This window comes from Arachis ipaensis, chromosome B04, assembly GCF_000816755.2.
Source record: "Arachis ipaensis cultivar K30076 chromosome B04, Araip1.1, whole genome shotgun sequence".
Lineage (NCBI taxonomy): Eukaryota > Viridiplantae > Streptophyta > Magnoliopsida > Fabales > Fabaceae > Arachis > Arachis ipaensis.
In genome coordinates, this window is record NC_029788.2 from 1271724 (window position 1) to 1283235 (window position 11512).

Here is an 11512-nt window from a genome sequence, read left to right on the forward strand (position 1 = left end):
GAAGTTGACATAAAAATATTAAAATTTAAACAAACCTAATATAAAAAATAAAAACTTAAATTTAAAATTTTTAATCTTTCTTCAAATTTAAAACAAAATTTTATAACCTCTCTATTATTACACGTCTTATTGTTTAGATGCGTATACAAACTCCAACAAAAAATAAAATGTAAAAACATTTCTTTACCGACATTTTATCTACTAAAAAATACTTATAAAACAGCATAACTATAATAATAATAATAATAATTACACATTCAAACAATCTTTCATCCAAATCTATCCAAACAGTCTAAAAAAAAAATCCAATCTCATTAAATGAAACGTGTATACACGCGCGGAACTCCTCCTAAACGTTACCATTCGTGCTTGAATATGAAACAACATTCATTCTTCACTGTCGAAACTGCTACTAGAAAATTTTAAATCTCTCAAAATCTCTCAAGCCTCATTCGTATTCTCTGCGGAAACTGCCGCTACTCCAAAACTGCATCAAGCTTTCGAAAAGAAGAAGAAAAAGCAAACAAAAACAAGAATAAAAATTCTCGGAGGTATGAAAAAAACTATTGTTATTATGTTCATTTAATTTCGCACAAGACTCGCGTTTCTCCTAGTTCGATTTAAGGTTTAGTGAATTGAGTTGGTGCATTTAGTAGATCCACTTATTCTGATTCTATTTTTTTCTCCATAACTAGGGCATACGAATAGACATGTGTTGTTATTTACTTTCTGTGATATATAACTCGGTTCATTGTAGTTGGTGATTTACATTCACTTGATTGTTAATTGTTCACTTGAGTTTATTTGCATACAGAAATATTTTAGAGTTGGTGATTTACGAATGGAAATATGTTTATCACGTTTTATTCAAACATGAACGGAGTTTGGTTCATTGGAGTTGGTGATTTAGATTCACTTGATTGTTAAGTGTTTAGTTGAGTTCTTTTGCATGCAAAAAATATTTTTCTTACTGATTGAATATTTATCACGTTTTATTCAATCACTCCTTATGCCTGATTTTATTTTTTATATATTTTGTAGGGATTAAAAATATCCCAAATGAGGGTTTATGCTGGGACAAAACCCTTGATGGAGGATGGAGAGGAAGTTGAAGCAGAATATATCAGGCTCAGCGATCAACGAACAAAATTAACAAAATAAGAGACCAAATGATTCAGACATCTGAAGCCATAAGACTCTCCAAGTCTTCTGCTGCCCTCTCAAGCCCTTTTTGTAAATTCACATTTGACGATATAGATAGTAAATAAGTTGTAGTTTTTTTACTCATAATTAACACTAATTTGTTTAACTTGTTTAGAAAAACAAACACTTCTTTTTTAATGTATATATATGAATATTAATGTAAATGTTAATGAAAATCTAATGTTAATGTATATATGTGAATGTTAATGAAAAATCTAATGTTAATGTATATATCTGTTGAAACTGTCTGAGCTGCTGTTTTATTAACCTTTTTCACAGTGAATGAATTCAATGTATTTATCAAACATCAAAAGTCTCAAAAACACAAATGAACCAAAATTAATACACTAGATGAACCGAAAAAAGTGTATATACTATATAGCACTATTGCAGAAAGCTAATTTGAAAAAATTTTTTATATTAGTATTCAGTTTCAAAAACACCTAAACATCAAGAGCCCCTCTCTATTGCATATGATTAGTTGATTCTTAATCTCATGTCCATTATGAGTTGTGTTCCTTATTTTGGTAGAAAAACTAGCAAAGTTTGGAATAATTTTTGTAGAACTTTTCAACTTTTTCTAGTGTCTTGAAAATCATACCAACCTTTGAGACAAATTGTTCATCCACAACACACCTGGTCTGCATAATAAACCGAACACATTATTAAAACAAAACTATTGTATAATACTAAATGAACTTCAAATTCGAACAATTGTCTGCATAATGAACCAAATACATTATTAAAGCAAAACAATTATATAATACTAAATGAACAGAATATTATCCATAATATAAATTCAAATTTGAATAATTGTTTGCATAATGAATCGAACATGTTACTAAAGTGAAACCATTATATAGTACTAAATGAACGGAACATTATTCATTATATAAATTCAAATTCGAACATTGTATATATATAATCAAATTCGAAAGACCTGCATCTAAAATTCAGAAATTGCATTCCATTCAATTCAATTCAGTTCAATCCAAATCAGAACACCTACATCTACAATTTAGCAATTGAATTCAATTCAATTCAATAATAAAAATCTTGTCCGCTTGATTCAATTCAGAAGAATAATCCAAATCGCTCCCATTCAATTGATTTGAAGTTGAATCATTCATTGTTTTGATAGCCTATTGAAATCTGAAAATGAAGAAGATAAATCCACAGATCGAAGAGAAAAACAAAGAATAGGAAGAAGTACAACGAGTAGCAGAGAAGAAAAAGAAGAAGAACGACGAGTAGCAGAGAAAATCCGAAAATTGCAATCACATTGTTAACGTTGAAGAATGTTTACGTTGAAGAAAAAGCTTTATGTAATTCTGTTACATTAATAGGAAGAGGAGGGGACGCACATGTATTTCACATAACTTGGAGGGAAGGAGGAGGCGCGTTAACAAAAAAGTGCTTGGATGACTTGGTTAGGTTTTTCTCTTCCTTCTCTATGTTCTCTTCGTTCTCTGTATTTTTTTCGTTCAAGATCAATACTCTCTTATATGATTTGCAGATTTGGATCAAATTTTTTAAAATCAAGCAATGAAATCAATTTTGAACAGGTATTTCGTTTTCGAAGACAATGAATAATTCAAATTCAAACTATCAATTGAACCATGGCGAATTATATTATTTTGATGAATTTATCTGTCCCCATTTTGGTGTATTTGGATTATAAATTGGTGTATTTTAGAAATGCTTTCGGTGTATTTTCAAGTTCAGATTTCTTTTTCGAATTTTCTCAACGTTTTCTGCATTTTCTACGTTCTCATCCATCTCTGCGTTTTCTAAGTTCTTTTCCATCTCTGTTCTCTATGTTTCTTTTCCTTCTCTAAGAAGGAACGCAGTGAAAAAGAAGAATGAATGCGAAGAAGAGGAGGATATGTTTGTGTTAGTGAAATGTGCATATATACACGCTGCATGTAATGAAAATAGTTTTTCTTAGATTTGGGCCAACTTGGTTAGACTTAATTGCCAAAGACTTAAATGTGTAGCGGAACTCTAAAATTTAGGACTGAAGAAGCAATGGAAGAGTGCTCACTGGAGAAGAAAAGACAGCCAAGCAACAGAGACGTGCACGAGGAGGTGACGGCCGAGCAATTAAACGGAGGTGACCGCCGAGCAGTTAAACGAAGGTGATGGCAAGGAGGATAAGCGAGTGGAAACGTTCACGTGAGACAGAGTAAGATCAGAGAGAGCGAGCTTGAAGAGAGAGAAGCCGAGTAGAGACGGCCGCAGCAGCAATGAGAATAAGACCAAAACCCGAAAGACAATGATAAAGATTGGGGTCTGTTCTCAAAGAAAAATCAAGAGATATTTGGACAGACAAAGATTATAGAAAACTTTTAGTTCAATCAGAAAGTAATCATGTATCTTCAATACGCCATCACTCAAAGTGATTACATGAAAATCTTAACGCATGAAATGACCAAAGAGATACGAGACAAGTATTACATAGGAAGGAACAAGCCACGTCAAACAATGCAAGATTGATCAACTTGTTCGTGAATATAAATTTCAAATGAAGGATGACGAGAAAATTGAAGATATGATTGAAAGATTTTCAAATATTGTTACAAATCTAAATTTGCTTTGATGAAAACTTTTCGAAAGAGACATAATTAGCAAGATACTAAGGAGCCTAACATCACAGTGGGACTCCAAAGTAAATGCTATTCAAGAAAAGAAGAATTTTGAAGACCTCACTTATGATTAATTAAGAGGTAATCTTATCACATCAGATTACTCTTCTTTAAGAAATCACAAGGAAAGGAAAAGAAGAGGAGCTTAGCACTCAAAGCTTCAACATTCAAGGACGATGAAGACGACGATGAACAAGAATTTGTACTATCATCGTGAAAATTCAACAAATTCTCTAAGAAACGTCAATTCAACAAAACAACCAATAAGCAAACACAGGGATTCAAAATGCTATGAATCTAATTTAGAGTGAAGGAACACATCAAACCCAATTGTTCGAAAATTCAAAATGATTAAAAAGAGAAGATACAGAAGAAGCAACAAGCATATATTTCATGAAAAAATGCCAACGCTTCTTTAGCTCCTTAGATGATGAAGACGAAGTTGCAAACTTCTATCTCACAGCCAACCTCAGACCGTAAATTTTTCTAACTATTATTATGAGTTACAAGAATCTTATGATGAATTATTTCAAGAATTCACAAAGATGGTCAAATAATTTGCTTTATCAAAGAAAAAAGTTTTGCAACTTCAAAAAGATGTTGACATTTTGAAAAATGAAAATATTATTGGTAAACAAAAATGTGAAGATCAAAATTCATCATTCGAATCGTGAAACTCATCTTAAGGATATAGATAAACTTAAAAAAGATTTAGCTAAATTTAATGCATCACCCAAGAGTTTAAATAAATTATGAAGTAGTCAAAATCACGCGAAGGATAGAGAAGGTCCTACAATTCAAACAAACCTAGTACCTCTAAGAACTCTACATATGAATTATAAAAATGTACAAAAGTTCCACTGAATATTCAAGAACTCTATATGTGAATTAAGTTCCCAGATTTACATGCATAGATAAGATGTTTTTTGCTACTTTAGCTTCTTTTTATAATAAGAAAGTTAGATTGCCATAATACTTTCTTTAAAAACAAAATAAGCTTAAAAAAGTTGCACTACCTAATAAAAGCACAAGAAATTTTTGCCACCATGTATGAAAATGGCAGAATAAAACACTAGCAAAAATGCCAGTGCTATGCTTCATGATCAGCAGAACAAAGTCCAAAGATCGAATTGATATCAATTTTAGTGTTCACTAAGCATCATGTTGGCACCAACTATTGCAATAGTAGCAGCATCAAGAAACTTTTACCATGGAAATAACTTGCAAGAACTTATGTTTTTGTTGGATTTCATGAACCAGTGAGAAAGTTACAATCAATTCCAAAGTAAAATTCATAATATGATTTAGGGGATGAAATCATTTAAAATTGTCAAAATACCCAGTGAACAATAACACCTAGGACTCTCAAAAGTGAAATGACACATTTCATGATACAGTGAAAATAATGTTTAGATAAGAGTTTGCACAAACTTTGTAATCCTAGATTTTGTCATTGTTGAAAATAGAGCCGTTCTCAAAACATAATTATCCTAGATTTTTTTGTAACTCACTAACATTAACTCTCATCCAAGCATCAATTGGGATTATGGGATCATGTGGAGTTCTAGATAACAATAAAATCTCCACAACGAAGGTAGTGAACTAAGAAGGAAGATGCAAATTCATAATGTGTAGAATAATTCGAAGAATCATAAGACGGATTGCAAAAGTGACTCTTAAATTTATTTATTTGAAAAAAAAAATATAGAGAAACGCAGACTACAAACTGTCACAAAAAGAAAAATTTACAAAATAGAAGAGAAATAGACTACAAACTATGTCCCTAGCTGGAAAAAATTAGGAACAGAATGCACGATACTCCAACAGCAACAGAACCAACAACAAATTGAAGAGAAAAATAATGTACAACAACAATTAGAAGGGGGACGAAACACAATAATCAATACAATTATCAACTCAGACTCCGACCCAATAATCAGCAAATGCGGAATGTACAATAATTGGGAAATAGAATTTCAACTCACTTACCTGCAGAAGGCAAGTGTGGCGAGCCGGAGGAAGCAGGAGTGCACAACCCTCTTAAAAGAGATGGCGGTGACACGGTGTAGAGGCTCAATGGTGTCTGTCTGAGGCAAGCACCCTGGCGAGGTGCAGCATAGAGAGCACAGGAGGAGCGAAATAGATGACCAGATCAGAGAATCAAGAAACAGACAACCGAAATGCCCAGCCAAAACCCTAACCCGGTCAATGGTTCGAGGTTTCAGTCTGTCAAGATTAACAACCTATCAAAGGCTCTTCGGTATTTATAGTACGAGGAGCTGTTTGCATAACAAGCTCACCTTCCAATTTCACCACTTCCAACTCCTTAATTTCCACCCCATCCAATCATCCAGTGACAGCTCCGAAAATTCAAACAGCTTATGAATGGTTCAAGCTGCAGCAGAACAAGGCTTCAAGACCACACCCAAATATACAATTTCTCCAAAATAACACCAAAAGAAGGACACATCCTCCCCAATTCCATGGCGTGCGAAATTCTCGGCACAAACCAAGTCACGGAGATGCTGCCACCTCCTGCTTCACGGGGAATAATTAAGCATCTTTAAGTGCATCTACTGCTAGCTCTTAGTCATCACATGTAGCTCTATGAATAGTTAACTCTTCAATTTGTAACGCATTATTACACTTATACTTGGGGACCATACCACCGGAATTGGATTCATATCTAATTTGCCTACTAATCCAATTTTACAATCATGTCCCCAACTTCAGATAAGCATCACACAAGGATGTGTTCTGTTGGCGACCAAGCAATAAATAGGAAAATAGGTGGCATCTTGTAAGAAACTAATAACATACATCTTAAGCTCTGTTTGGACAAAAAGAACAATACCATCGAAGAAAGAAAGTGAATTCAAAATGCACATTTAAGTTAATATTCATGTTCTTGGATACACAGCATAAGTGAATCAAATTTCAGCTACCTTTAACAACAAAATTGCCACAACTCTCGTCCAACAAAATTTAAAGAATTCGCAAAGTGAGCAACAAAAATTAGGGCACAAAAGTGGTACATAGTGGCATTACCCGCAACAAATCCGCTTGAGCTTATCGGCGGCAGAATCATCAACGGAATACTGCGTACGAACGATGAGGCCATGAAATGGAGTAAGTAAAGATTAAGATTGAAGGGAGAGAGGAAAAGAAAAGACCTTGTGAAGGAGCCAAATGGAGTGGTTGTAAGTGCGTTGGAAGAGGTCATGGAGAGTGGTGGAATCAGAGGGATCGACGTCGCGGTAATTCACGAAGTTCTCGCGTGCGTACTTGGCGTAGTAACCTCTCGACTCCTTTGGTAATCGCCGAACCAGCCGAAGAACCTCCGCGTAAGCTCTCAACGCCTTCTCCATTTTTCTTTCCGCAGAAGATGCTTTGCTTTTCCTTCCTTCCTCTTATTTAATTTCTGTATCTAATGAAACTAGTTTGAAATAACTGCAACAATTTTCAATATAATTTAATTTTTATTTTATGATTAATACTGAAACTGAGCTATAATAATTTTTTTTTTATCAATCATAATATATGTCAATTAAATTTTGTGGGGGATTTATTAATTCATTTATAGANTTGTTATAATGAACTATTTGATAAAATATTTATTTTGATTATAAAATAAATTTTTTCTTTCTTAACTTGAGGTTAAAGAATTAAGTAATCTTGAGTCATTAATGTCTATATTGAATAGTAATTTAAAATTGTTAGTTGATCTTATTTTTATTAAGACTAACTATATACTAAATTCAATTAGTGAATTAAAACCAATTAGTTAATTTTATTTTTATTAACACTAACTTTGTACTAAATTTAATTAGTGAATTAAAACCAATTATGCCTACTTAACTTTTTTCAATGTGTAATAAAAGTTGACGAAATAAGATTAACTCTTAATAATTGATATATTTGTAGCAAATGACAAAGATAGTAATCATTAACTCTCAATGCTAGCCAAGACCCTTTAAGCACTTGAATTTTGGATGTAAGTTTTTTAAAAATATTTCACATTAAACGTACCAACAAAGAAATCATTTTACCCTTTAGTGTTTATATGAATCTTAAAACATTCCCCCATGTTATCTGCATTAAGTTAAAAAATAATCGGTCAGTGTGTTCTTGCCAGTCCCCAGCAACTGTCTTTGTAGCTATGATTTTTCTTAAACTACATTGGAAAACAAGTTTTCTTTCAAGATATAAAGGTTTGGGATTTTGGAACGTTGACCATGCTCTATCTTCAGTCACATCTTTTGGCATGACGGCTACTACTCAAGATGAATATAATATCAACCAGGGAATTATTCCCGGGAACTTGTCTTAGAACATTCGAAAACAGAACCGGTTAGTAGTCTGAGTAAAATTCTAATAGGATTGAGAACTGCAATCTTCTCTAACCGCACTACCCTTCAACCCTTCTTTCAATCAGGATCCAATGGTCATTACAACGGTAACAACCATCTATATCTGTACTGTACAACTATTAAGCATAACAACTACATTAAATTTCTAAGATATATTCCTAAGATACAAAAACCTAATCTGGTCAAAATTACATGTTAATACATTCAAATTCTGCAAAGCATAAGATGTCACACCATAGCCATGTCCCCATTGGTGGTATCATTTCAAGACGTACTTGTTTCACTTCTTACTCTTTTTATCAACTGGCGTGAACTCGCCAGTTACCCTGCCCAACATAATAATAAGAATAATTATTTAGTAAACACAAACTATAGGAATTAACCCAAGAACCAAATAGATTATTTTTATTTATCTTTTTATGGTGGGGATGAAAGGGCAGGTAGGTATGAAAGATTATAGGAAGAAAAGGATCTTTGCAATAAGAAAAGGATATTTGGATGGTTTTAGTACTCTGAGAATTAGTATTTCAACTTCTCAAAAAGCAATACTGTGCTTAATTCCAAAGAAGTTAAAAGAAGTCAGAGGTGTTACTAAGAAAGCAAGAAACAAGCTATCTGCGATGAAAAAGCTGACTAGAGCCATTAAATTTACAAGAACTTAAGGTACAAGGTATAGAGTAACCCCATTGCCACTATAAACTTATTGTAAAACCAATATCAGACTAAGCACTTAAGTATGGCTTCATCATAATCCCTGATCACGTACTCTGTTGATGAAACTTTGTTTAACTGAACAATTGGAGAATGCATGGCAGTAAAGTAATAAAGGATCAAGAGGGATAATCTTTGTACCTATTATACAACAGTAAGGCATCACCTACTGTCCCAGCGACCTTATTCCGTACCTTTCGAACACACACCTGAAACAAAGGCATAGTAGAACATACTTATTTTATTTAGTATATGAATATTAAATGATAACTTAAACTATCCACAATTTTGCTATAAACAATCACCTGAACTTGATCAATTGGCCCAGCCTCTGGATCCCGATTACGATGGATAACAATTCCATTGTCACACTTATTTATGAAGTGTGCACTTCCACTTATATCATACAGATTAGGAGGACCACCAGTCCAATTATGAAGCTATTAGATTACATGAGAAATGAGATATGAATATCATATAGAGTGAATAAATAAAATTTAAAAGAAAAAAAGAAAGAAAAGAAAAAGAAAGAAAAAGAAAAAGTTGAAGTTGTATGTTGATATTACTAACCTGCCTGGGATGTGCAACAAACCAAACATGGCATCCATGAAATTGGGCAAAACGTTTGATTAAGGTAAGCATCTGACTTACATATTCAGTTTCAGTCCTGCAAGTTGCAACAGAAAATCAACAGCAATTAGATATTCTCCGTATGGACAACATTGAGGTACAAGAGAAAGAATGATCAGAGTAACAAAGCAAGGGGTGACATTGGTTTTATTCACGTCAGAAATAAGCATCTATCATGTGTAATAGTGCTCATTAAAAGTGAGATTTGGGCATAAATTTTAGTCCAGCAGACATCAATTCATGGTGCCCAGTCTCGGATAATAAAAAGAAAATACTGCCCAGTCTCTTTTTCTTAGTCTTCTGGTCCAGCAAACTTCAGTCTCATTGCTATTTGCTTGGCTATGTATTCACTCAAATAGAAAACATATGGCTCGTTATATGGCAGTCCCATGCTGCCCCAGTTCAACATCCGGCAGTACCATATAACCATGGTTCAAATTCCAGCAGTTCTGTATGGTCCTAAATAAATTTTCAGCAGTCGTATGGCCCCATTTTCTAGCTAGTTATCTCGTCTTGTTACTTGGCTTTAAAATGTTGCTGAATTCTGGTGTCTTTTCTTGCTATTTTGAGCTATTTTGTAACATGCTTAAAGATAGATTACTAAGCTTTAGCTTGAGTGAAAAGGTTTTCGTAATCTGTTATAAGATATTATAACTACTGATGATGCTTATCTCATATCTTATCTGCTGTAGGATTAGGTAGTTATCATCCTATCTTTCAAGTGTGTATATTTACAACGCATACACAGGTGGGAAGTCAATAACACTTCTCTTTTCATAAACTGTAATTATATATGATGAAAAAAATTAAAAATAAAAAACTAAAAGAAAAACATAAAAGACTATAACTTCTTGTTCCTTGTTTACCCCTCGCAAAAAATAAGAGAAAAGGTGTATCGATGATGAAATCAAATATTTAATTGATAGAAGATGAAGTCATATATAAAAACGTAGACATAGCTAAACAAATTTCCATATTCAGAATTGGAGAATTACTGGTTCGAAGGTCGTTGATGATCAAGCTCATTATAAGGATCAATCACAAGTCCACGCACCCCATGCCTTAATACAGCTGCTTTTGCAAGGTCAAGAACCCACTTTATACTTGGAAGGGAATCATCTTCACACCTAGTAGTCCGCCACCAGAATTCATTAGTTTGACATGAAATTACAATATTTTTAAGAGAAAAAAAAAGTATACTACTGTAAGAAAGAAGTGCACATAGTTAGATAATAGGGTCTCCTCACAAGAATTTAAAATAGTAACAAGTCCTAAAGATTGAGCCACATAAATAAGACATGCCAAACTTTGCATATCTACCAAAGACACCAAAAAAAGAATTGCTTAATGCCACATGGATGTAAAGTAGGCAACCATATCCAAATGTTGTCAAAATATGATATCCCTTGGAAATTCTAGCTTTTTTTCTAGCTAAATAGTAAAGACAACATAGAATAGCAAAATATAAATAAATAAATAAAAATTTGCAATAAAATATTAGCTTATTTTATATGAAAATTCCAAAGGCACAAAATCAAGTGAAAAAATTAAAGAAAAAACTATGTGGCTTGTTAGGGGGTATCTCCAAACTTCTCAAAGCTTGATCCAAGATAATCCCAGCAGGACAACAACAAATAAATAAATATTTGAATGACACATTAATTCTGAACTAAAAGTACATATAAAACACAAAGCGATCAGAAGATTGTGCGTTTGTAGTTTGCCATTATTATTAGTCCAACTAAGATGAAATGCCAAACAAAAGACCCAAGTTTATATTTCCAAATGAATGTCTTGGAGAAAATTTTATCTGAAAACCTAAAGATTTAAGATATGAACATTTTGGGTTCTTTCACACTTACAAGAGAATTTCTTCCCTGCTGTATTGGGAAGGTATGAAGGCTGCTATGATGGATTTCATTAAGGAGTGTGAGGTGTGTCAGCATAACAAAC

The 11512-nt window shown here is 33.1% G+C and overlaps 2 protein-coding genes across 10 annotated transcripts in view; both read right to left on the reverse strand.

The window, feature by feature from the left end:
- Positions 1602-7299, reverse strand: LOC107638330 (LYR motif-containing protein At3g19508). 7 transcript variants are annotated; one of them, XR_001619777.2, is made up of 4 exons: positions 7022-7299; positions 6897-6946; positions 5838-6383; positions 1602-1844 (listed from the first exon to the last, which is right to left on the reverse strand). XR_001619777.2 is itself a non-coding variant. In XM_016341555.2 (3 exons), the coding sequence occupies exons 1-3, from the start codon at positions 7214-7216 to the stop codon at positions 1799-1801; spliced, it is 291 nt and encodes a 96-aa protein (XP_016197041.1). In that variant the 5' UTR covers positions 7217-7299; the 3' UTR covers positions 1602-1798. The 7 variants fall into 7 exon arrangements, 4 of the variants coding, with proteins under 4 accessions (XP_016197041.1, XP_016197044.1, XP_016197040.1 ...); XR_001619778.2 differs by lacking the exon at positions 1602-1844 and adding an exon at positions 2669-3495 and having other exon boundaries at positions 5838-6243; XR_001619776.2 differs by lacking the exon at positions 1602-1844 and adding an exon at positions 2669-3495.
- The window catches only part of LOC107638325 (twinkle homolog protein, chloroplastic/mitochondrial), a 22270-nt gene continuing 18878 nt past the window's right edge, over positions 8121-11512 (reverse strand). For all 3 annotated transcript variants that reach the window (XM_021120354.1, XM_016341547.2, XM_021120352.1), the window contains 5 exons: positions 10555-10686; positions 9500-9596; positions 9235-9369; positions 9071-9138; positions 8121-8544 (listed from right to left, as the gene is read on the reverse strand). In XM_021120354.1, the coding sequence (XP_020976013.1) occupies positions 8499-8544; positions 9071-9138; positions 9235-9369; positions 9500-9596; positions 10555-10686 (478 nt within the window). In that variant the 3' untranslated portion in view covers positions 8121-8498. The remainder of the gene's footprint in view (positions 8545-9070; positions 9139-9234; positions 9370-9499; positions 9597-10554; positions 10687-11512) is intronic.